Raw genomic sequence first — 27219 nt, 5'->3', positions numbered from 1 at the left:
CAGCTGAGCACGGAGCTGTACACAGGTTGGATCATTTTTGGGAAGTCGTTTGTGGACCAAGGTTTCTCTCTGGAGCAGAGTCAGACAAGATGCAGTGGAGAAAGAAAAGAAAGATGAAAGCTCCCGTTCCTGTGACTGGGTGAAGATTCCTCACAGTCGGGGCATTTGATTTCCTGTGTCTGCTTAGTTAGAAGAAGTCAGCAAGAGAGGGGGCTTGCTGGGTAGCAAGTCTCATGTTTTGTTTTGTTTTATCTAAAAATAAGATGCCATGCCTTGTTTTCCTTCCAGATTTCGGTCTAAATGCCATCTTCTCAGAGAAGCTGTCCAGGATCACCTCCAGACAAAGTAATCCTCCCCTCCTGTTACTCTTCCTCAGAGCATCCCTCTCCCTTCCTGCACAGGAAGTAAACTATCCAAAGAGCCCGATCTAAATGACATGTTTATTTCTTGCTTCTCTGTCGGGGAACTAGAGTCCCATCTAGACTGTAAGGCCCGCCGAGAGCTGAAGTCACACCATGGGCTTCCCGGGGCTCAGCACAGGCTCTGGCACACAGTAGGCACTCAATATTGTCGGCTGGACGGATGGCTGTGTATGTTAAGTGCATATTATTAGCCAGATATTGTGTTAAGTGCTTTGAGAGGATTATCTCATTTAATCCATGACGTCTTTGCTGTACAACAAGGAAGGGGCTTAGCGAATTTAAGTGCCTGACTATGATTTGATCCCAAATCTGACAATGATCTAGACTCTTCTATTAGCCTTGTACATTTCTTGCTGAAACAAATATGTTCAAAAGCACCCAGGAAAATCAACAACCAAACCCTCTGTTATCTCACCACCTCGATACCTTCCTTATGTAACATTTTGGTGTGTGTCCTGCAAGACTGGATGAATAGATGGAGGGATGTTTGTTTCTCTTGAAACAAAGTATAGAATCATTCCTTTGTTCTTCAGCCTGCTTTTAAGAAATGAGATGAAATACACCCTTGTGAACAAAGTGTCATATTTTCCTTATCTATTCTTCACCATTCATCCTAAACCCACGCTGTTGGCTTCAAAGAGACTAGTCCTCAAATAACAATCACCCCCTTTATTTGCTTATGTTTTTATAGCTTTGATTCTCACAGGTTTGTGAGACAGGCAGGAAAAGGATTATCTCCACCTAGCAGATAATTTGGGAAGTTAACAACTTGGTCAGGGTCATGGAGGGTAAAGGAGGGGAGCGGAGATTCAGAGTTGGGTCTGCTTGATTCCAAAGAATCAGTGCCTTACGAATTACATCTGGTCGTGTGGCACGAACTTAAACGCTGACCTGGGTACCTCTCCCAGCACCATCAATCCCCAGCTATACAACCTTTAAGCAGTTATACAACCCCTAAGCCAACTTTTTTTACGTCAAATGAACCTATCTTGTAGTGTGTGGTGAGGGTGACTTGATAAAATGCACAGAATATATGTGACGTGGTAGCCGCCATGGGGGTGCGGACAGAGCCAGCCCTGTCCAGTGAGCTAGTCTGATAGCTGTGGCCGTCCTCTGGCTACAGACAGGTCCTGCGGGCCTTGCCTACACCCCAAGCCCTCCTGAGATATTGCCCAGACAGATACAGACACTTTAAACACCAACTGAAATCTTTGCCGCCAAGGCTGGTGGGATATGGGAGGGAGCCTCAAGGTGATGCCAGGCCTTAACTGGGGCTCCTGGTTAGAAGGGAGGGACAGATGTCTGCCTGGGGACAAAAGGGACACATTTCCACCCTCCCACCACTGCCTTGGAAAGACATTTTTTTATTTTAAAGATTTATTTATTTGAGAGAGAGAGAAAGAGAGAGAGAGTGGTGTGAGGGGCAGAGGGAGAGAGAGAATCTCCAGCAGACTCCCCGCTGAGCCCAGAGCCCCACAAAAGGGCTTGATCCCAGGAACCCCAGGCGAAAACAAGAGTCCCATGTTCAACTGACTGAGCCACCCGGGTGCCCCTTGTGAAGACATTTTAACGCGGATTCAAATACCACCTCCGAGTTGTAGTTCTTCATACCCTAGGAGGGCAGCGCTGGGAGAGGGGGGAGGCTTTTGTGTTGTTTTTAAGAAACTGCACTTGTAAATAAACAAGAAATGAACATTATTCTTTCCCTTTCTGGGTCACGCACACATCTCGACATCATGGCATCAGGGTTTTCACGGAGTTGGTATTTCTGGACAATCAGTGAGCTCGGTGCCATACAAATGAGAAAGAAGAGGGGCATAAAAAGAGTGGAAGGGGAAACTCTGAATTTATCCTACAGCTATATACATAGGAAACCAGGAAGCTATTAAAGAATGAAGTAGATCTGGAAGTACTGGTAGAAAACACTCTGCCAGATGGAAGGGGGTAAAGCAAGGCACAGAAATCGAACGCGGCGGGCTAGCATCCTTGTGTGCAATGTGGGGTATTTCCGTGCTTGCTCACAGCCCGTCTAGATGGTCATGCCAGAACCAGGCAGCCCTGAGTGGCTCTGGGAAGGAGAACCAAGCAGCCTAGCTGAGGGGCAAGGGTGGGTGGGTGGGGACTTAGCTTCACCGTGTAGTTTTCAACGCTGCTTGCATATTTCACTTTTTCGTCGTTTTTTTTTTTTGTTTTGTTTTGGGTGTGTGTGTGTGTGTGTGTGTGTCTGTTTTAAGGAGAGAAGATCAGAATACTGAATAATATCATGAGGTCAAGAAAGAGAAGGCAAGTCTACAGGAGGAGGTTACCCTGAGGTTAACCACAACTCCATGAGAGAAATGTCAACACAGAGTGGTGGGGGCAGAAGCCAGATTGCACCAAATTGAGGGAAGAACAGAGTAGCAAGTGGACGCAGGTTTAAGGGAAAGGATTTTTTTTTTTAAGATTTTATTTATTTATTTGACAGAGATAGAGACAGCCAGCGAGAGAGGGAACACAAGCAGGTGGAGCGGGAGAGGAAGAAGCAGGCTCATAGCAGAGGAGCCTGATGTGGGGCTCGATCCCATAACGCAGGGATCACGCCCTGAGCCGAAGGCAGACACTTAACTGCAGTGCCACCCAGGCACCCCTAAGGGAAGGGATTTTTAAGAGGAGAAAGACGTAGCATGTTTATGGGCCGAGGAGGATGAACCAGGAAAGTCGGGGTGGACATCTGCTAGTCTTGTGTCAGCAAGCATTCCCTCTTTTTCTGGGTGTAGCGGCTTGATTTTTCTTGGAGGACCACCCCTTCTCCTCTCTCCAGATGTCAGGTGTGGATGGGGCCAGGCCTGGCCAATCAGCATGTTCTATCCCCGGGCACAGAAATTGCTTTAGCGATGGGCATGTGGCCCCAAATCTTCCAATGAGCCTGAGTTCCGGGCTGCTGGGCATTTTAGGAAAAGGGAGCTCTTTGAGGGTGGGGGTAGAAGTTGCTGAGATTACAGGATGTAATTCTGGAGCAGCAATGCGCCCAGGAAAGCTTTCTGAGAATGAAGAATGAAGTCAACAGAGAGGAAAGCTATTCCAGGGGACACAGGGAGATGGATTCCTTCTGTTGTTCTTTGAGACCTTGGATGCAGCCACAAGTGACTACCTGAGAAGTTTTTTTGTTGTTCTTTAAAAGTCAGGGCTCTGATCTGTAATCATAGGAGCTTTTTTTGAGATAGAAAGAGAGCGAGAGCAGGGGCAGGGGTAGAGAGAGGGGGAGAAGCAGACTCCCTGCCGAGCAGGAAGCTTAATGTGGGACTTGATCCCAGGACCCCGGGATCACAATCTAAGCCAAGGCAGACCGTTAACCGACTGAGCCACCCAGGCGTCCCCTAATCCTAGGAGCTTTGATTAATATTGAGAGAAGCTGTAGGTACAGAGTGGACAGAAATGTGCGAAGGGATGGGGAATGAGGGTTCAGTGCAGGAGGGGAGGGGAAGTCTTCCATGGGGGAGAACACCTGTTTGCTGATGCACAGAAGGAAGGAGGTTAAGGTCAAGATGACTACACAGGTGCAGGGAGGGTGCAGGAAATTGAGGGCCATCCATCCAAGTTGAGGACCCATGGTCCTCAGTTTCTCCCATGACTTAGCAGATAGGATTATCACCTAAGATGAAGAGGATGGGTACGTTAGAAGGGGGACCTTCAGAGAAGAGGTTTGGGGACTTGTTTAGGGGACCTGACTGAGATTGGAGCCTGTGTTTGGGGAGGCTCAGAAGGGTCAAGTTCCTTGTTGCTGGACAGCAAAGCTGGTGTTTGCATCTTGGCTCTGTTTGACTCTAAGCCCACGTTCTCCTTGCTTGACCCAGTCTCCCCGAATCCATTTGCTCATCTTCTCAAGTTCGACCCTTTGGTCAGTAGCTTTCTGGGGCATTGTGGTAAGAATTACAATCCAAGCAGAGTTAACGGCAGAATCCAAGAAGCTGGACTTCATCCACATGCACCCAACAGAGCCCATCCCCCAGGGAAGCGTTCAGACTCAGGACTGGACCAAAAACAGTTCAAATCCCACATCTGTGCAGCTGAGTCTGGGAGGGGAGAAAGGAAACACTGTAAAACCCAAGGATATGGGCTCTGGAGGTGAAGAAAAAGGACTTTAAATTAAATTGGCACTCGAACCTACTAGCTGTGTGGCCACAGGCAAGTTACTTAACCTCTCTGAGCCTATTTCCTTACCTATACAGGGGAAGTAATAGTAGTATCAATTTCACAGGGTTGTTGTGAAGGTGAAATGAGCTATATAAAGTAGATAGAGGGCTCTGCTCACTGGTAAAATCGAATAATTTCATAGAACATGCCTGACCATTTTATTGCTACTGTTGTAAATAGTACTAATAAAGTTCTGCATCCATTAAATGGAGGGCCCATCTTCTTGTCCTGGTTCTGTTGTTTTCCCTGTATAAGTCAGTGAAGCGAATCTCCGGGCCTCTGCTTGCTCCTCTCTGGAATGATGGTGTCTATACCCACTTCTAGACTTCTGTCCTCTTCAGTGGTTATGGCCAGACACGTCCTAATAGTTTTGTGCTCTCCCCTAGCACGTGACTTTCCCATTTACCCTTTCAATTCACACTGTTGGCTGCTGTGTCGAGGGACAACTCAAAGTCATGCACTTGGCAAGTGATCTAGGAACTTCACTTGGCCCAGGAGTCTGCCAATTCCGACCACCCGAAGGGAGCCTGGTTTGACACGCAGTTTAAATAGGTTCTTCGTGGGGGTGGGGGGGTGGAGGGATGGAAGGAGAGATAAACAGACTCTGGGCTCTGTGTCCTAAACAGCTCTCGGCTATTTGTTAGGGTCTGAACAGTAGCCTAATATTTTGATGAGGATCTGTGCGAACTTCACACTCTGGATAACTGAAAGAACAAACAGAACCGGGGAATAGGAGATGTTTACTCCTTAATGAGCCCGCCTGGAGGGGGCTCCGTTCGGATGCTCCCCCATACCCTGCTCCCAGAGGTTATTCAACATCTGCTGTCTTTGTCAGCCTCAAAATCAAAGCCTTAAGGAACAAGCGAGATCTGCATCTTTTAAAATCCTGCCAGTGAAGTGCAAAAGGTGTGAATATGCTGCTTGTTTGTTGCAATATTTTAAAATAAATTTTAAATCATTTGAATTGTTAAGAATCTCTAGTCTCTTACTATTATGTAACAGACATCGTTAGACGGTGGTTTCATGGCTCCTGCCCAGTAGTGCAATTTCAAACCCGAAAAGGGGCTCCCAAGGGCCTCTAATTTTAATCCTTCCGAGGATCTCAGGCAGTGCAGAGCCCATGGTTCAAGGCCTGGCTCCGCTACCTGCTAGCTGATGGACCTTGGGCAAATGTCCCCACCTTTCCAGGCTCTCTGCCCCCTCATCCGTAATACGGTGACAATGACACCTACCTCATACAGTGGTTTTTGAGAATTAAATGAGGTACTGCCTGGCACAGACAAGAACTCAATATTTTGCCTAATACATGTGATGAGTATGAGTTTCAGAAGAATGATGTTGAGTCCCAATTTTCAAAGAGGTATTGCTCTCCCGAGCGCTTGGTACTTCCTAGGGGAGCCAAGTTCTGTTCTTAAATAAATCATATTAAGTAAAAAGTTCGCCCCCTTTCTTAAGCCTTGCATTTGGAGTTTTCATCGCAAACATACAAAGGTTACACTTCGCGGCTCTGATTCAGAAATGTCAGCACATCAAACACACACTCGGACGCTTACTCATACGGTGGAAGGGCAATTAGGTTTGGAGAAGAATGTCACATGAACAGAAGTGCAGCTCATTAAAGCAGTACTCGAAGCTTCTGACCTCAGCTACATAAACAAGGTTTTCGGATGACAGAATTACCGAGAAACCCAGTCCTGTGAGCATGATTTAGTTTCTGAAGCAGTTCGGCATCTGGACTCCCAGAGGATGCAGGCTGTGATGTGTGACCAGATCACCTATGTGGTGTTTTGGAAAATGCCAATACACAGGACACTGTAGTGGTGTAGGATGGGGACCAGGGGCTCTGCTTTTTCAGCCTGCAAGCTCCCCAGTCTCTGCGGATCTTCTGATGCCTCAAAACCGTATGGGGCTTTATGTCAAGTGACAGGGAGCAGAGGCCACCCGAGAAATTAGGGGCATCAGTCTAGATCGTACAGGAAGGATTGGAGTCGGTGAGGCCCGACACCCGGGCTAGAATGGAAGGAGGGAGTGAGCCTTGCTGATCATGTCTGGATAGTCCTGGATGGCTGCCCGGGAGGGAAAGGGGCTCTTCTTAGGGTCCACTTCCCAACGAGCTGTACTCCTCCAGCCCCGGCCAGAGGGAACAGTCCATCAGATTGCTCCTATTATAGAACAGAAAGAGAGCCGCGTTTCCTGGTGGGCAAGTCGCTGTGCCTACACCCTTGGTAGTTAAGACTCCGTGGATGGTAACGAAGCAGGGCGTCCTTATGACCTAGTTACTTTTCTCTCACTCCTCGATTCACTGCCTCTCTGCTGACAGCTAGGGAAGCTGATCCAAGGACTGCCCCCTGGGAGCAGCCAGAGCCTCGAGCCCCAGGCTTGCACCTCTACCCAGTTTTCACAGCAAGCTTCGCACTGGGCATTAGGGACACTGCGAGATCTCACTAAGGCAACTCCTAATAGGATAAGAATGCCGCCCAAATCTCAGCCAGGCATTTTGATTTAAACATACTACGCCCGCATACCTTCTACTGTGCAACACACACTAGAAATTCTGCAAGCAAACACGCTCGCCCACGCTGTGATCTCCGTGCCCCCTCTGTTACAGCACAGCCAAATTCGGAGCTGCTCGCCCAGACCAAGGGGACACCTCGGCTATCACCCTCAACACAAGGAACCTCCCACACCGCCCTATAATTCACACTGACAGGAGGAACAGCCCACTGCACAGCAACGCCCTGCTCTGTGCCCCGTAAGCCAGCCCTCTGAATTCCAGAAGCTTCTAGGACATCCTATTTCATTCATTCATCCTGCTTTTTGCCACGACCAACAACTCCCACATTACACTCGAGGAGCAATTATGCAGGCAGTCTGAAGGGATTCTCCTTCATCCATTCCCTCATGCTCCCTGGGGTAATTACTGAGCATCCCGCCAGGAAGTGGGGAGAGGTAGGTAGGCCAAGTTGAACACACCTGGAGGCCCTCAGCAGCTCCGTCCTGTCCAAGGGCCCGCTGCCACCCACCTGGATTACTGCAGGAGCCTTGAACCAGTCTCCTGATTTCGCCATTGCACCTACCATAGTCAGAGTGAGCCTTTTAAAACCCAAAGTCGGATCATGACATTTCTCTGCTCGGGGCCCTCCAAAGGCTGCCCAGCTCACCGGAAGTAAAAGCCGAAGAATCCTACCGCGGCCTAACTGATATCATCCCCTCTTCCCCTCTCCCTCTCCCACTCAGCTCAGCACTTGGATTCTGTGCTCTTCCTTGACCGTGCCAGGCAAGCTCCTGCCTCAGGGCCTTTGCACCTGTTACTACTGCCTGAACCACTCTCCCCCACCAAGATATACACACAGCTCACTCTCTCCCTCACCTTCCTCCCATCTTTGCTGAAATGTCAGCGAGGCTTCCCAACCACCCTGTTTAAAACTGACCTCTCCCCAACCCGGCTCTCCCCATCCCCACCTCTGTTTTGGTTTCCTCCACAATGCTTGTCTACTTTTAACATATTTGCAATTTCTATGTTTATTATTTGCCTGCTCCCTCTAAAATATAAGTTCCATGAGAACAGGCAATTATATTATTTTTACTTCTGTGTCTCCAGTACCTAGAAGGGTACTTAATTTCAATAAACACCTGCTGTTCAGATGACCCAGAGCACTTGGCAGCATCCCGAGGGGACAGAACCAGAACACACTGCCTCTCAACCCACTGCTCCACCACGCACTCAGCCCCAGACACCGCCTTCCAGCACACAAACTAGCACTTCCCACCCACCGCACACTGACCCACAAGAGCCTGCCGTGTGGCCTGAACCACATCACCAGCACGCTCTGTACTGAAGCTTACACACCCCTTCAGTACAGCCTTCGCCATCCTACACGGCATACCAACCACAACAGGATCGGCCGTTCAGCCCACGGGTTGGCGGCACCCCGCTGGACCGTGTTCTAGCCCCGGCCACGCCGAGCACCGTCCCTGGTGCAGCAGCAGCCCAGCGCATATGAAAACTAATGCAGAAGACAAACACCCCATGCTCCGATGTGCATCCCTAAAGAATCCCGCATGTTCCTCTGCACAGGGCATCGCAGCCTCTTATTTTATAGCCGTTCGTGGATTCATTCATTTATTCAGGAAAAATCATTAAGCGCCTGCTGGGTGCTAAGCCTTTTGCTAAGCACTGGGAATCAACACTGACAAAGATAGTCACAACCTTTCAATCTAGTCAAGAAGACAGACATCGCACCGAACAAGCAATTACAATAAAGTGTGGTGAGTTGGTTGATAGGACACTAGCGGATGCTCCGTCCCCAGGAATCAGGAAGAGCCTCGGCGAGGGGGAAGGAGCAAGGCACTGCAAGGAATGGGGGCTGGAGGTGGGTGGCACATGGGGAAGGGTCTGGACGTCGCAGCTGGAGGGCTGTGCACAGACAGAGCTGGGAAGGGACGAGGACACCTGCGTGTTTGAGGAACTGCAAGAAGTTCAGAAATGCCTGCTCTCGGAGGGCAGGTGCCGAAGCTGGGGAGGGGGCAGATGATGGACCCTGGAAGACCCCAAAAGCCATACATGCTCAGGAACAGCTGGCATCATTCTGGGGGCAGCAGAGAGCCACTGGGGAAGCTTTAAGCAAGAGGGACACCATCAAGTGCACGTGTAAAAAAAAAATCACTCAGGTACATTACAGTGCGCCAAAGCTAGTGGATCCCCGTCTCAGGAACAATACTCTACAACCCGCTCCTTGCTGTATCAAAAGCTGGCACTGGGAACAACTGAAAAGCTCATGTTAATGAGCCTCCGATAATAGCACCCTTCACTGATGTTTGAATCGAATCCTCTGTTCTTGCCCCGTGTTTTCCCTCCCGCTGCACTCTATTTAATAGCACGCATGAATCAGGAACGCCGACAGATACATGCACACCTTGTAATAACCCGAAAGGCCCGTGGCACTCTGCACACGCTTGCCACGGGCCCTTAGGGAGATGTGCAGAAGGGGAAATGTGAAATCCTTGAGTAGGGGTGAGGACGCTGAGACTGGCGTCCACAACTAAAAAGGCGTAGGTGCTGGTTGAATTGAAAGAGGGGGTGATATATCCATGGTTCTTATTTTTTTTTTTAAAGATTTTATTTATTTATTTGAGAGAGACAAAGATAGCAACAGAGATAGTGAGAGAGCATGAACGGAGAGGAGAGGGAGAAGCAGGCTCCCCGAGGAGCAGGGAGCCCTATGCGGGACTTGATCCCAGGACCTTGGGATCATGACCTGAGCCGAAGGCAGACGCTTAACCGACTGAGCCCCCCATGATTATTATTTCTAATTCAGTCTCAGGGACCAAGGGCAGTGCCTGCTTCCCCTCATTGCTGGTGGCAGAACATCTTGAAGAATACAGCCCAGTCCAATCACTGTACTTTGAAAGTCACGGTTAAACCCACGAGAGGGAATTCAAGATGCTGGCTCGTTGGAAATCTAATCAAAGGCAGAACAGTCCAAGGATCTATTGATCGTTACTAATTATTGTGATTTTTTATGTTATCTATGATAAGAATAGCTACGTTTTCCTGAGTATTTTCTATGGGCCAGGCACTGGCTAGATCTTTGATATTCATTATTGCTTAGCCAGAAGTTCCAAAATATTTACCCAGTCGGAATGGACTCAATGGTAAATAACCAGTACTAACAGGAACCGGTTAAATGTCAACCTGACTTTGAGTAATCACTACCCCAAAGACTATAAACTGAGTCCATGGGCCACATAAGACTTGTGGATGTGTTTAATTTGGCCTGGACTGTGTTTAATTTTTAAAAATTTGTTGCTGATGTATCAAAAGATAGTGAGAGCTCATGGAAAATCCTGACGAGGTTGGAGGAATGAAGAGCCCGCCTCCCCGAGGGGCAAACCTGGCCAGCCCAGCGCTTGGCTTGTATAACATGCTCAGAGAAAGGTAGCCGTTCCTACGGATGATATAAAAAAATATGACAATCATTAGTAACGGTCAACAGGGTCCTGCAACTGTACCGCTGGAGATAAGCACCAGCTCCCCAGGCTGCCTCTGTCCCCAGCAACCCCCTCTCCTATTTACATTACGTGCCTGGCTTCTAAGGCACCTGAGCCTGTAACCTGTTCCCGGAAGCCACCACCCGTCACTCAGACTAGGCAAAAACCAATGTCATCCTCTTAAAGAGATTTTCCTCCTTGGGGCGCCGGGGCGGCTCAGTCAGTTAAGCGTCTGCCTTCGGCTCAGGTCGTGATCCCAGGGTCCTGGGATGGAGCCCCGCGTCAGGCTCCCTGCTCAGCGGGGAATCTGCTTCTCCCTCTCCCTCTGCCTCCTGCTCACCCCCGTTCTCTCTCTCTCTCTCTTTCTCAAATAAATAAAAACAATCTTAAAAAAAAAAGAGAAATTTTCCTCCTGGCCATGTTCCCCTGGCCTTGGCCCAACTTCCCTGCCTGAGCTCTTAACACTAAACTCCACAGCAGAGAATCTCAGCCTGGGTCACATCAGATTCACCTGGAGGGCCCCACCCCCAGGGTTTTGGATTCCGGGTTTCTGAGGAGGAGCTTGAGCATTTCAGTCCTCAAATTCCCAGGGGATACCGCTGGTCTGGGGACCACACTTTGAAAACCACTGGTCTACAACTAAAGAATGAACCCTCCCTAGAATGGCACCGGGTTCAACGCTGGTGGAGATGGGGGTATTTGCATGCCTCCTCTGGCCAAGTGAGGATGGGGGTGGGGGTACACATTTTGAGATCTCATGAATAGCCCCACAAAACCCAAGTCAGTTTCGTGTCCCATCTCTGAGTTCTCAGTTTCCTGAACACAGAATCTGTTCTTGTCTCCCAGGCTGCCATTTTGAGCTTTTTCCAAATGGTTCATTAGAAGTGATGATACTGCCTAGGACATGCAGTGTCCCTCTCTCTGACCCCAAGTGCACACATGGACATCATCTTAAGTAACAGCATCAGCAGGACTTGACACTGTTCAACACCTCAAAGACCCTACGCCCAAGACATCGATCAACGTGTGACACGGCTAACAAAAATAATGATAATTCTCCCAGAGCGTCAACTACGTGCCCGGCCTGCACTGAGTGCTTCACCCAATGTGACGATCCTCTGAAGCAGGGACTGTTAACGCCGCTGTATCACAGAGGGTGAAACAGAGGAACAAAGAAGCGAACAGACTCGTCAAGTTCGCCACCTCTAGAATGATCAAGAGATTGTTGGCGGGACTCACTGTATTCACTTGAGGGTCAGACACTATTAGAAATATTGTGCTCAATCCTGTGTCTGTATTTTAAGATGGAAGCTGATGGCCTGGAAGATACTAGGCATTTGGAGGTGATGTCATTTGGGACATGCTTGCAGGTGGAAGGTGTGTGTGCGGTGGGAGTGGCGGGGGGGGGGTGTTTGGCCTGGAAATCACAGGATTCAGGAGTGTAATCTGCAAATGTGCTGCAGAGAAAGAGGCTCTGGATGACAAGAGGGGCCAGAGGGATGGCAGTTCTGGGGAGGCTGATTAGACACCAACGTGTATGTTTGCAACAGCTAGAAGGGCTGCATGGTGCAACGGGCTGCCTCTAAATATAACCTGGCTTCCTAACCCCAGGGAGTGTCCACAGAGATGCAGATGCATCGGGGATGAGCTAATGGTGTGGGATGGCGGGGAAGGTGCAACACCAGGGAGCTGTAAGAATCACCTGGGGGGCTTTCTTCAGCCTACGTGCCCTTTGCCCCCCTGGGCATTCCGATCCACCTCGGAGTCAGACTGAGGTCTGAATCCCTGCTTCATCACACCCTGGCTGAGTGACCCTGGACAGAGCACTCAACCTCTCTGAGCCTCCCTCCCTTCTTCCAGTACATGGAAAAACAGACCTTCTCAATAGCTCGTTGCAAGGCTCTCATCAGATGCCACACGCGGAGTGCTTTATGTGGTGCCTGGCACATAATAAGGGGCCAAGAAATTCCTAATATCAAAATCACTACCATTATCATCACGGAGCTCACAGTGTCAGGTTTCGATGACAATGTTTATGCGCACATTTCAGCCTCGGTAGGCAGCTTCCCAGCTCATCATAAAGTCACAGGGTCTCCCTTCTTCTTAATCTAACCAAGAAATAGCCTGTCTGGGAAACTGCGGTTCGGATTAATTCAGTGCAAACTCCTCCACCCCGGTGCTGACAAGTACTCCCAGCCGAGTCTTTGGGGAGGGAAAACCCTCCCGTGTGCGCACGACTGTGGGAAACGGGAGGCTTTTATTCTTGTCCTATAGATGTTACCTCAAAGCCGTGTCAACACTCAGAGCCTCCAAGAGGTCTAGGAGCACGCCAGCGTTTGCTTCATTCTGTTGCGCCTCGGGTGGGAGCTGGCTGGTGGTGCTGTCTGACTTACCGACTCAGACGGAGGGTATGCTTCAGGATTCCATTTAAATACCATGGAGGTAAACAACATGACCTTTTCAATGTCAGTAGGAAGCGAAAGGGACACAGTCGAACCAAGGAAAGAACAAGGGCAAAATGAGACTCCGCATCCCTGTCCAAAACTGGATCTGAACTCTGCTCACCGAAGTACCATCTCCAAAGAAGTTGCCAGCGAAGACAGTTAACTATAACTGAATCGATAACACAGAAGCTCGGTAGCCACTGTCTTTCCCGCCTTTGCAGAGGCCAGGCTGTGTGAATGGAGATTTCCATTTTTGTACCCAGTGACTGTTGCATCAACTTACAGACATATTCGAGTAAAAACATCGATGTCTCCCCCTCAGAACATTGCGGGCGCACACGATGGGAGAGGAGAGAGTGTGTTATGCACGCGAATCCAAGAGTCAGAGAGGACAGTTTACTTACGGCTTTTGGCTTATACGGGGGCTGAATCTCTTTGCGTTCAAGTTTCTCCCAATCAATATACCGGAAAAACGCATGCTCCTTGATGTCACGTTCACCTTCGGGTCCGCAACCCAGACGTTTGCCCGGGTGTTTGGTCATCAGCTTTGAGAGAAGAGAAAGGCTGGATTTAATGAAACTCGGGTGGGGAGGGGCACGTGAGCCGCGCAGAAACAATGACTCCCATGAATTAGGGAAGAAAGTGCAGTCAGAGTTTCCACGTTTATTTCTTGCTTTCCATTCCAGACAATAATTTCCCAGTGAGGTCTTTATAATCGGAGGACCCAACAACAGGACCTGCTGCTGGCCGTCCCACAGCAAGATTGCTTACGGTTAATCGAACCTGAGCCTCAATGTGGCCCTGAACTTCAAGTGAGAAATGTCACCCGATGCATTCTGATTTAAGAAGGAGTTTTATGCAATTACTGGGGCATTTAATGAGAACAGTTTCAATATCTTCAAATTCCCCACCTCCCACCCCAAGAAAGCTGGAGTGTGACCAAGGCAAAGGCCACATTCATTCTGATAATATTTGCATTTCTCAGTAAAGCACTTGTGAAAATGACAAAACAGAAGAAAAAATATTAGTCAAATGGACCCAAGTTTCAAGTAATTACTTTCTGAAAGCTCATTAAATAGTCAAAATCTAGCCCAGCTCATTTTGCTTGTATCACACATTACACTAAATTCCGCTGAGGTTTCTTTGGTGTTCCATTTAAATTACTTAATTATCAAAACCCTCCATCTTTGGGTCTCTGAGCCAGTGCTAAATAACAAGATGAATAGATGCTCCAAGATGAAACCAGACAGGCTTCCTCTTGTAAATGAATCCAAAGCAGCATGAAAATCTCTCTGATCTCAAGACTTGAGCAAATGCACCGAGAGCAAAGACGGAGGGGTTGGTGATTGAAAAAACAAAAAACCCAAACCCAAAACCAACAAGAAGGCCTTGAAGAGGAAAAACAAGAAGTTGGAACATACAAGACCAAGAAGCTTCCCAGAGTTGACCTGACTACCGTGGTGCCAGAGTCCTTAGACTGTGCCCAGGATCTGAGGATCACGGCAAGGTGAACCCAGCAAGTACACCTATGCTGTTGGACATTCAGCTTAGCCTGCTTCCTGCTTGCAGATAACGTGTCAGCAGAAACTATCCCCCTACACACACACACACACACACACACACACACACACACACACACATGAACACAGACATTCTCCATATATGCTTTGCCTGCTGGGGGAAAATCACTGGGCACTTCTATTCTGAGCTGCTACTTGATCTGCACGCACGAGCTTACCCGATTCTCACAGTAACTCGATGAGGTGGGTATATTATTTTTCCCATTCCAGTGACAAGGCAATTGACGTTCAGAGAGGTGAAGCAACCGGCAAGGACGGAGAGAGACAGGGAGTGGTAGAGCTGGGACTTGATCTCACCTTTGCCTACTCCCGAACTTGGGCTTTTCATGAGAGAGCTCTTTGTATGTGGGCTCCCCAGGGATATCTGTGGCTTGGCTTGGTCAGGAAGGGTTTATGGAGGGCAAGCACATTGGGCCAGGTCCCGACATTTGTGTAGGATTAATAGGAAAGAAAGGGCTACGAGGTTTTGGTTGGCACTACCGCTAATATTATCAATGATGTCTTCTGTGTACGGAGTACTTCCTATGCACCCAGGCTCTGTGCTCAAGGCTTCCCAGGCATTACTCTTTCATCTTGATTTTCATTTTACAACGATTATCCTCATTTTCCAGATAAGAAACTGGGTCCGGAGAAGGAGTCATTTGCCCAGAGGCACAAAGCTAAGTAGCAGAGCTGTGCTTTGAACTGATCTGCCCGACCCAGAGCTCTTACTGCTCTGTGCTCTTCAGTCCGCTTGTTTTCATGCTAATGTGTGGCCAGCTGGGGCTTCCGTCTGCTTTAAGTTTGTTCAAAGTGGGAGCGGCAATCTGCGCAAAGTTATACTGATTTTTTTTTCTGGTAGAAAATAGTTCTTTAATGGGATGTATATATAAAGGACTTTTCAACTGGAATGGAACGGGTTTCAAAAGCCTAGCTCAATTTCCGTGTAAGGACAAGGATGCCAAGCGAAGGAAAGCCACTGCCGAGTCATCCAACACCGCTAATGCAAGTCTCTGCCCAGTTACTGCACTTGGAGCCGATGTGCCTGCGGCCATGCAGACAGCTGGATTTAATCACTGTTCCGACCTCTGATCACCTCCCAGACGCATCCCCTGGGGCCGCTGTTCGGGAGGAAGCATTTGCTGTTGGCTTGAGCAGCCCATCTTCTTCGGAGCCTCAACCTCGAAGAAAGAGCCCACACTGGACTCAGCCCACTCGATTCAGAAAGGTCCTCGAACCCAGTGGTAAGAAAGTCACCCCAGTTAATCCTGAAGGTTATGGGTCCTAAATTAATAGAAATCTGCTCTACCAGGGAAACCGCTAATTGGAGCTGAAGCTGAATGCAACTGACCTGGAAAATCCTCTCTCCTCCATGACCCACTTAGAACCCCCAGCTGTCCAGGCAGGACAGAGTGGTGAAGGGGGAGGTCTCAAGCATGCATTAATTAAGCACCTACTATGCGCCAATACCACACAAGGAGCTTTCTGTTACCTGATTGAATGCTCTCAAAAACTTCTGTTCAATGAGTATTATTATTCCATTTTTAGAAATAAAGAGACAGACACCCAGAGGTGCAAAGTAGGACCACACACTGCGGAAGTGGAAGTGCTGAGATGTGCAAAGGGTCTTAATCGCCCAAATCCCCCACTTAAAAAATTCCTATCGCAGTGTATGCATAAATGCCAAGAGAGGCCTGGCAGGTAAGATAGTGGTGCAGAGCGTTAGTAATAATAATCATCATCATGGCCCAGGGGTTTTGGATCAGAACACCAGGCTCTGTTGTAAGGGATTCACTTGTATTGACTCATTCAGTCATCAAAGAATCCTGTATGGAGTACTATCATTAGCCTCAATCCACACACAAGGTTGAGGGCCTTACCCACAGTTGTAGGGGTAATAATGCTGGGACTAGAATTCGAACCCAGATGGAACTGGGTCAGACGGAGATTTCTGCAAATTGGAGAGGGTATGCCCTATCTTAAAGGGACAAAGGCTTCCCACCCAGCTGGCTGATGCTTTCTTTATAGGAATGACAGACAGGCATGGTGAGATCAGATTTTTCAAGAGAAACTGGAAAGTTAATGTTTATGGGAAATCCCCTGCTCTTGAAATGTTGGCAATTATTAACAGACCAAAAGGTCAGTATATGACCCCCACTCACTCTTCTTCCCCTACGAGAATATATCTATGGAGGTCTGCACTGGCCTTACGCTGTGCTAGGTGATTCACCATGAGTGAGGATCTAGGTGGTGTTGACAAAGTGCTCTAGATGGAGAGGCTGGCCCAGCTATTATTACAAACTGCTTGAGTTTTCCAGCATTTCTGCCCCCAGGCCAGCTCACGGGGCATCTGACTGGGGCCAAGAAGAGCAAGGCTGGGTCGGCAGTGGGAAACCTGCAAATACCCCGAAGATCTAGGGCAAGCAGCCCTGGTTCCTTCAGACACACAGGTGGGGGAACCCACTGGGAAGGCATGGCCATGCCCTAACGTTGATAACTGGTCCCCCGACTGGTGGGAGAGTGAATACTTAATCAAGGCAGCCTCCGTGGGCTGTAATCTCTGGGGCTCTCATCGCTTGCTGGCACACTTCTATCAGGGTTGCAATGCTACCACATTTGTTTTAAAGGCAGTGGTTTTCAAGCCACATGGGGACTTTTGCAAAATACCAATGTCCAGACCATCTTTAAGGTGAGCCTGAGGTTCTGTACAATCTGAAGAAGTACTTCAGGTCATCCTGATGGCACCAAAGATGTGGACTGCTGATCTCCAGGGACTCACCCAGGTCACTGTGAGCACATCCTGGCCTAATGCTAGATGCATAATAACAAAGCAATCCTCACCGGCAAACATGGGCCCTGCCTTCTCTTCATCCACTGCCATGTACAAAATGAGCATGCTTTTCAGCCGTGTGTGGGGTATGGACAGAGACTAGGGGTTCTGAAGACACATTTGGGTCAGCTTATCCAGAGAATCCTTTAAACTCAGTCTTTCGTGATCCTTTCTTAGGACAAAAGTTACACACTGTTGGTATTAGCCACACACATAAGCAGCAGAGCATGGCCAGGCTGTCAGATCAGTGCTGCAGGCCTCTTGCACACCTTCCCATGGGTTCCAGCTCTTTGGCAAGGTCTCTGCGTTTCCTATTTCATTCATCCAATACGCATTCCCCTCTGAGGGCTAGCGCCTGGAGCCCAGCCAGCAGCAAGATACTGTTGCCGGCAGACCTCTCGGGTACTTTTGTGCAGATAGGAAAAAAGCTCCCTTTGCTTCGGGAGATAGAAGGTCTACACCAGGCTCACAGGCTGGCAAGTGCAGGGAGGGGTAGAGTTCAGTCTCCATTCCACCCCTCCCCACGTGGGGTGAGGCCTCCTCGTGTGGGGCACACCCTGCATTCTCCACATGTGGTGGTCCTGGCAGCAAGCTTTCAGGGGCTCACTCACCCCTTTGCAGATGGCCACAGCTTCCTTGGACATGGACTTGGGGTAAGCCACATTGTGTTCCATGATGGACTGGAAGAGTTCATCCTCATCCTCCCCTTCAAAGGGTGCCTGTGGGACAGAGGAGAGTTTGGGAAGACAGGGTGCCTGACCCTCCCCAACTGCCCCAAACCACCAGGCTCTTTTCCCTGGGCTCCACAGTGAGGCCACACTCGGGGGATTCCAGGGAGAAGATTAGGAAAAACATTCAAAAGACTCTGGTAACCCCAAGGCCGCGGAAGTCACTGGGGTTCCGATCTAGAAGCTGGTATCAAGCTGACACCCTTCTTCTAGAGAAACCATGCAGATGGGGGTAAGGGAGGATTTTTCTTACAAATCACTTAAAATTCAATTACCTGCCCAGCCAACATTTCATACAGCAGGACTCCAAAGGCCCACCAATCCACAGACTTCCCATAGGGCTGGTAGGCAATGATCTGGAAAACAGAAGGCATTCCATCAGGGAGGCAGGCAGGTTCTTGCCATGGCTGCAGACTGAACACTCACTTCTTTTACGCAAGAGCAGAGTATCCTGGGGCTGGGAGGAGGGAGAGTTCTTCCCTTGCTTGTCATCTGCCTACTGAGAAGGATTAAATCAGCTGTTACAGTCCCAGATGTGGGCCACTGACAAAAAGAGCGACAAAGGAGCCTAGTGCCCACTTATCCACCTTAGGAAGATGATATCCTTTACCGGGGGGCCTGCGGGCAGGGGAAACATCTGTGGGTGCCACACTGCCTTTTCGAAGCACTTAGCACAGTGTGTTCTTGTTCATTTTCATACAGTGACCGTGGCATCTTTAAGAAGGAAAACTGTCTTTGTTTCTCATTACGAAAGTAATCACATTTACACAACAACGGGAATGCCCTTAACACTACTGAACTGTACACTTAGAGATGGTTACGAAGGTAAATCTTTTTATTCTTTTTACCACAATTTAAAAAATTTAAGTTAAAAAGTTGTAATAGCTTACTCTTACTATTTTACACTGTATTTAAAAATATCGACAAGCAATCAATCAATCAGTCAATAAATAGACAAGCTAAGAGAACACAATTAAAATCACCCATAATTATCGATCAAGGGAAAAATTATGATAGCTCTTTGGTCTATTTCCTCTTAGAGTCTTTTTATTAATATACAGTAAAGTGTGCATATGCATGTCAAACACATTAATATGTGGAATTTTAACGAAGTATTTTATTCACTTAAAATTTCCACACGATAGTTGCGTTTTGACCTCTGCCCGGCATTCCATTGGATGGATATACCAAAATCTACTTTGCCAATTCCCAGCTGATCATATTTCTTCTGATGCTATGACACATATTTTTGTAACTGGGTATATGGACACTTGTCCAATCATTTCCTTTGGATAAATTCCTAGAAATAGCATCGGTGGATCAAATGGTACATGTAGTTTTTAAAAATTATTTATTTATTTTTCATCATGATAGGTGTTGTTCTCTGTAATCTCCATCACCTATTTCACCCATCCCCCCACCAACCTCCCCATCTGTTTGTTCTCTATAATTAAGAGTCTGTTTCTTGGTTTGTCGCCCTTTTTTCCTTTGCTCTTCTGCTTTGTTTCTTAAATTCCACATACGAGTGAGCTCACATGGTGTTTGTCTTTCTCTGACTGATTTCGCTTAGCATTATACTCTTGAGCTCCATCCACGTCATTGCCAAGGGCAAGGTTTCATTCTTTTTATGGCTGAATAATATTCTAGAGAGAGAGCACACGAGAGCACTCAGCTTCTTTATCCATTCATCAATTGATGGACACTTGGGCTACTTCCTTAGTCTGGCTATTTTAAATAATGTTGAAATAAACATAGAAGTGCACACATCCCTTTGAATTAGTGTTTTCGTATTTTGGGGGTAAATATCCATTAATGCAATTGCTGCGTCATAGGGTAGTCCTATTTTTAATTTTTTGGTGAACCTTCATACCGTTTTCCACAGTGGTTGCACCTGTTTGCATTCCTACCAACAGGGGAAGAGGGTTCCCCTTTCTCCACATCCTCACCAACACCTGTTGTTTCTCGTGTCACTGATTTTAGCCACTCTGATAGGTGTGAGGTGATATCTCATCATAGTTTTGATTTGCATTTCCCTGATGCTGAGTGATGTTGAGCATGTTTTCATGTGTCTGTTGGCCATCTGGATGTCTTCTTTGGAAAAAGGTCTGTTCAAGTCTTCTGTAATGGTATGTATAGTTTTAAGGTTTTTCATACTTATTACCAAATTGCCAGAGCATGGCAAAGTCTAGAATAGCCATATGACCATCCTCCTTTCAAATTGTAGGCATGTAAAACTAACTGTATCAAAGGGTTTAAAAGGTGATCTATAGCAAAGCTTCAGGTCAGAGGCGTGTGGGTCAGACTGTCCAGACTTTGAATCATGACCGCTATTTCTGAGTCATGTGACCCTGGGGGAGGTTACTTAAATTCTTGATGTCTCGGTTTCCTCCCCTACAAAAGGAATTTTAAAATATCCATGTCATAGGGTTTTGCAAGGATGAAAGAGAAATGTGTGCTTCTCACACATTATGCCCTCAAAATGTTAGTTGTAACTAGGAAGTTTTCTCATTCAGTGGTTGTTTTACTCAATGAATGCGTCCAAGAAAACCTGGCTATAAAACGGATGTCCGTTTGTTGAACTCCATCTGCCGCCTCTGCGTTCACCCTAATGTCAGAAACCCCCTCTGAGGAGAATTAAACTGTAAGAGACTGAAGGGAAAGCTTTCTATGAGAACACTTATTGAAAGTGTTTTCACACTTTTAAAGTACTTCATGTCTTCTTTGATCCTCATGACAACCTAACAAGTTAATCCTTTTACAAAGGAAAATAGAACCTGGGAGGCAAAAGAAATTGCCAGAAGGTGAGGTGGTTAGTTAATGGCAAAGCCAGGGCAAAAGCTGGACCCCTGCTTATTCCTTCCATCAGGGGGCTGGAGGAGGGAGCAGCTTCCCCAGAAACACAACACCAGGTGTCCGCCTGGTGCATCGCAACCACTGGGAATTCTGGAAAATCACAGATATGGGGGTCCTCCCTGTAGAGACCTGGATTCAGTTGATCCACGCTAACGCCTGGGCAGCCTACATTTTAAAAGCATCCCGGGTGACAGTGAACTGCAGTGAGTTTGGAACCAGAGATTGCCGAACTCATGGCAGATCAAGGAATTGTCTGATGCCCTAACTGCTTAGCAAAATGATAATAAGGAGGTAGGACATGTAGGGAAAACACCACTGCGTTCTAATACAGGTGTCCCCTGCTTTTTGAAAGTTCGCGTTCCACCACTTCGCTTTTACGAAAGACCTACATTAGTACCTGTTTCCGTTAACTGAAGGAAATCTGGAGAGGACTTTTGCTTTTACAATAAAGGCAAAGAGCAAAAATTGAATTCAGCATTTGGTTTGCAGGGAGTCATTACAGAGGCAGCGAGAGTGGAACCGCCAAGCTCCTTCCCAGGGAACTTCACCCAGCATCAAGCAGTCACAGCTTTGAATGGTGTGAGCATCTGTGCTTGATTTCGATTTATTTTATGCATCCACTAGCCAGATGTGTCCTAAGGTCTCAGAAAAGCCCAAGAGGTTATTTTTTGGGTCTGAGAACACTAACATTTTTTTCCTATGTAAAACTGCTATTGCTATAGAATTTCTTCTTTGCTTCGCACCATTTTGGCTTATGAAAGTTTTCAGAGTTAGGCTCTACCATCAATAGTAGGAGAAATCTGTAAAGGATTTTTTAAAAAAGATTACTTTTAATTATTCAAGTAATACACAAATATGTTTACCTTGTGAAAAACGTACACAGCATACAGATTGAGCTAAATTTGTCTTTACTGTGCTCTTACCCTCAGTGGTAACCATGTTGTAAGATCAGTCTGGAGCCTTCCAGCTTTTCTATGCCTTTACGTGTATTTCTACATACTCATAGGAAACATACAGCAGTGTTCTGTGTATTGTTGTTGTTTTCCATATATGGTATCATATTGTATTTAACATTCTGTACCTTGATTTCTTCCTCCCAGCTTTATTGAGCAATAACCGACATACACCATTGTGCAAGTTTAAGGCACACACCATGATGGTCTGATTTATATATATTGTGGAAAATGATTAAAATAAGTTCAACTAACATCGACTTTCTCATATAGATGCGCTAAAAAGAAAGGGAAAAAAAGGAAAAAAGCTTTCTCCCTTGTGATGAGAACTCTTCGTATATATTCTCTTAACTTTCTTCTAGATCATACAGCAGTGTTTGCTATGGGCATCAAGTTGTACATTACCTCCTTAGTACTTACTTATAACTGGAAGTTTGTACCTCTTGACCATCCTCCCACAATCCCCCTCCCCATCTTCCACCTCTGGGAACCACAAGTCTGATCTCTTTTTCTACGAGTTTGGTTTTTTCTTTTTTCAAGATTCCACATATAAGTGAGATCATACAGTATTTGCCTTTCTCTGACTTATTTCACTTAGCATAATGCCTTCAACGTCCATCCATGTTTTCTATGGCCTGAATAATAGTTCATTCTGTATATATATCACAACTTCTTCATCCGTTCATCCATCGATGGACACTTAGGTTGTGTCCATGTCTTGTAAATAATGCTGCAATAAACATGGGAGTGCAGATATCTTTTTGAGTTAGTATCTGTGTTTTTTTCTCCTCTTTGGATATATTCCCAGAAGTGGAATTGCTGGGTCATATGGTAGCTCTATTTTGAATTTTTTTGAAGATCCTCCACACTGTTTTCCAGCGTGGCTACACCAATTTACAATCCCATCCACTGTTACAAGAGTTCCCTCTTCTCCACATCCTCCCAACACTTGTTGTCTCTTGTCTTTTTGATAATGGCCATCTTAACAGGCATGAGGGGATAATCTCATTGTGGTTTTAATTTGCATTTCCCTAATGATGAGTGATACTGCGCATCTTTTCATGTGCCTGTTGGCTTTTGTATGTTTTTTGTGTTTTTGTGGTGTTTTTGGGTTTTTTTTAGAATGTCTATATGGGTCCTTTGCCCATTTTTTAATTGTGTTATTTGTTTTGTTTGCTGTTGAGATGTATGAGTTCTTTATCTATTTTGGATATTAACCCCTTATCAGAGATATGGTTTGCAAATATTTTTTCCCATCCCATAGGTTTTCTCCTCACTTTGTTGGTGATTTCTTTTGCTGTGCAGGTTTTTAGTTTGATGTGTGTTATTTTGATTTTGTTGCTAGTGCTTTAGGTGTCATATCCCAAAATCATGACCAAGACCCATGTTGAGGAGCTCTGCTCTATGGTTTCTTCTAGGAGTTTCATGATTTCGGGTCTTACATTTAAGTCATTAACCCATTTTGAGTTCATTCTTGTGAGTGGTGTAGGATACCACTCATTCTTTTACATATGAATACGCAATTATCTCAGCACCATTTATTAAAGAGACGTCTTCTCCATTGACTATTCTTGGTTTGCTTGTCAAACATTAGTTGACCATATATACTTAGGTTTTGTTCTGGGCTCTTGATTCTGCTCCGTTCGTCTACTTATCTGTTTTTATGCCAGTACCATATTGTTTTGATGACTACAACTTCATAGTATAGCTTCAAATCAATAGTATAAGGCCTCCTGATTTGTCTTTCTTTCCTTCCTTCTTTGCTCCCTTCTTTCCTTCTTTCTTTCCTTCCTCCTTTCCTCTTTCTTCTCTCTCCCTCTTTCTTTTCTTTCCTTCCTTCCTTCCTTTTTCTTTCTTTCTTCAGAGAGAGATAGAGTGCACGTGAGTGGGGAGATGGGAGGGGCAGAGGGAGAGGGAGAATCTTAAGCAGGCTCCACACCCAGCATGAAGCCTGACATGGGGTTCAATCTCACAATCCTGAGATCATGACCTGAGCCAAAATCAAGAAGAGTCTGACGCAACCAACTTAGACACTCAGGCACCTCTTTTTTTCTCATTTCTTTGGCTGTTCAGGATCTTTTGTAGTTCCACATAAATTTGGGTGGTGTTCTTTGTACTTCTGTCAAAAATGCAGCTGAAATCTTGATAGTGATTTCATTGAATCTATTGATGGCTTTTGGTAGTATTGACATTTTGACAAAATTAATTCTAATTTGTGAACATGGGATGTCTTCCCATTTATTTGTATCTTTTTCAATTTCTTTCAGCAATATCTTGTAGTTCTCAGAGTAGAAATATTTTATCTTAAATTTAGTCCTAAGTATTGTATTGTTTTTGATGCTATTGTAAAATGGGATCCATTTCTTCATTTCATTTTCAGAAAATTTGTTGTTAATGTATAGAAATGCTACTGATATTTGTATACTAATACTGTATCTTGTAACTTTACTGAATTCATTGATTAGATCTAAAAGTTTTGGTTAAGTCTTTAGGATCTTCTATGTATAAAATTATGTCATATGCAAACAGAGACCAGTTTTATTTCTTCCTTTCCAATTCTGGTACTTTTATTTCTTTCCTGCCAGATTGTTCTAACTAGGACTTTTAGTACTATGTTGCATAGGAGTAGTGAGAATGGACACCCTTGTCTTATCCCTTGTTTTTTTTTTCCTGCATCTATTGAAATGATATGATTCTTTTTATTCTATTAATGATGTATTACAATGATTGATTTGCATATGTTGAGTCATCCTTGCATCCCAGGGATAAATCCCACTAGGTCATGGTGAATGATCCTTTTAATGTGCTCCTGAATTCAGTCTACTAGTATTTTATTGAGAATTTTTCTATCTACACCCATCAGGGATATTGGCCTGTGGTTTTCTTTTCTAGTAGTGTCCTTTTCTGTTTTTGATATTAGAATAATGCTAGCCTTGTAAAAATAGTTTGGGAGTCTTCCCTCCTCTGATTTTTCAGAAAAATCTGAGAAAGATTGGTGTTAATTCTTTTTTAAATGCTTGGTAAAATTCACCAGTGAGGCTATCTAGTCCTGAGCTTTTCTTCTTTGGGAGATTTTTGATTACTAATTCAATCTCCTTACTAGTAATTGGTCTATTCGGATTTTCTATTTCTTCCTGATTCAATCTTATTAAGTTGCATGTTTCTAAAAAATTTTCCATTTCTTCTAGGTTGTCCAGCTTGTTGGCATATAATTGTTCACTGTACCTTGATTTCTTTCTCTTAACGATATGTTTCAAAGATCTTTCCATATCTACATACATAACTCAATCTTTTGAATTGAATTGATGTGGTATTTCATACTATAAATAATTCAGTCCATTGTCCATTCCTTGATTGACAGACACTGTTCAAGTTAGTACATATGGATATACTCTGATCTTTATAAGAGCTGCATGGTACTTCTTAACGTGAATGTAGCATATTTTAGCTAATCATTCTTTTATTGATGGTCTTTGAGGTTGTTTCCTATTTTTCATTATTTAAAAATAGCACTGTAAAGAAGAAAGGACTTTGAACACATAACATTTCAGCTGTGTGTGTGTGTGTGTGTGTGTGTGTGCGCACTACAAGCTAAGTTCCTAGAAGAAGAACTGTTTTGGTAAAAGAGTATGCAGGTTTTAAATTTTGTGGCAAATTATTTAGTTATATGGGGTCTCCTATCACCATTGTTCCAAATAAGTGACTGACAGTCAAGAAAAGAATTCTAGAATACCTATTTCCAAGACTCTGTGTCACATCCTCAGTTTCTTTCCTTAAAAATCTAGTAACAGATTGCAAAATGCCACTTCTCCAAGCACCAATTCAGAGAAAAAGGAAGGCTATCATCTGGCACAAATTCTGTACCATGATATGTTGGGGAAATCCATTCTGCAACTGACCGTTTCCTTTGGGAAGGGAGGGGGAGGCACTAGAATTAAATCTTTTCCCTTTCATTTATATCTTACTCACAGAAAGAAAAATTCTAAGTCCTTCAGGGTTTAGTATCAGTACATAGATCCTGTGTCATATGTCAGCTCAGGAAAGCCCTCTCTGTCTCTCTTTCCCTCCTCTTAACAAACGTTTCAATGTCATAATGAGGCAGTATCATATGGCCATGAGCCATAGCAGCTTGAAGAATTTTCCTGATGTGTGGTGGATGGTTCTTTTTGAGTTTTATTTAAATTTTCCCCAAACCTTGATGTATTTTGGGCCTGAGCTTCTGGATGTGTGCAAAGTTAATTTGCATGTGTTATCTCCAAGGAACGATTTAGAGTACAGGAGAAGGTCTAGCCTGAGGTTTGCTTACCAGGTACCCCCCTGGACCTTTCCCAGCTCTGATACGGTCATCTAGGGCACAGGGGAAACATCAATGCAACATGGATGTGTTAGGGATCCCGTCAGCTCTCACCTCAGGGGCGATGTAGTCTGGAGTGCCACAGAATGTCTTGGTGGTCACCCCATCCCAGATGTTTTCTTTGCACATGCCAAAATCAGCAATCTTGATGTGGCCCTCTGAATCCAGCATCACATTGTCAAGTTTGAGGTCACTGCGGCAGACATAAAAATTGAAGGATTTAACAAATGCTATTTATTTCAAGTCAACCAACAGTCACTCGTGACATGCAAAACACTGTGCTAGGTGTTGGGGAAGCACAGAAGTGAGTATAAGGCAGCCCTTGCCCTCTAATAGTTTATAATCTGGCCGACAAAGAGGGGTCCACAAACTTGTCTGTTTTTCCTTTTTTTATAGATCCAACTGTGCCAAGCATCTCACAAGGACACAATGAGACAGCAGCTCTCAGAAGAGAGATCCACAGGAATCTAAATAAAGAGCAGAGCATCCATGGAGGCTTCTTGTACCCAGGAGCATTTCAAGAGTCAATCCTTATGCTTTATGGACCCCTTACATTTCACAGTAAGGTACGTTTTTCACAAAATTATTATTATTTTTTGAAATATCTCTGAAGATCATGGAGGGAAAAAAAAAACCTGATGGAAAGAATCTTATTTAGCTTCAAATGCTCAAGCTCTCCTAGGCTGATTCCTAGGACATGACCTCCAAGAGTTCCCACTGATCCTTTCAACCAAAAAAAAAAAAAAAAAAAGTGTTGCACACCTACTATGTGACAGGCACTATGCTTGGAGCTAGGTATATACTGTGAACAAGATAAATAAACATTTTGCTTCTGTTCAGATTAAATTCCAGTAGAGGAAAAAAGATAATTAACAAATGTTCAAATCTATAATTATTACATGATCATTAATT

General features: G+C 45.6%; 1 protein-coding gene across 2 annotated transcripts in view; it reads right to left on the bottom strand.

Annotated features, from left to right (window-relative positions):
- PRKCB (protein kinase C beta) overlaps positions 1–27219 on the bottom strand; it is a 315746-nt gene that overhangs the window by 13085 nt on the left and 275442 nt on the right. For both annotated transcript variants that reach the window (XM_026515615.4, XM_026515616.4), the window contains exons 13-16: positions 26362–26500; positions 18423–18503; positions 18031–18138; positions 13435–13575 (exon numbers count right to left, since the gene is read on the bottom strand). In XM_026515615.4, coding sequence (XP_026371400.1) covers positions 13435–13575; positions 18031–18138; positions 18423–18503; positions 26362–26500 — 469 coding nt within the window. The remainder of the gene's footprint in view (positions 1–13434; positions 13576–18030; positions 18139–18422; positions 18504–26361; positions 26501–27219) is intronic.

This window comes from Ursus arctos, unplaced genomic scaffold (genome assembly GCF_023065955.2).
Source record: "Ursus arctos isolate Adak ecotype North America unplaced genomic scaffold, UrsArc2.0 scaffold_2, whole genome shotgun sequence".
Classification (NCBI taxonomy): Eukaryota; Metazoa; Chordata; class Mammalia; order Carnivora; family Ursidae; genus Ursus; species Ursus arctos.
The sequence above is the reverse complement of the archived record's forward strand: the minus strand, read 5'-3'. Positions and strand labels throughout refer to the sequence as shown.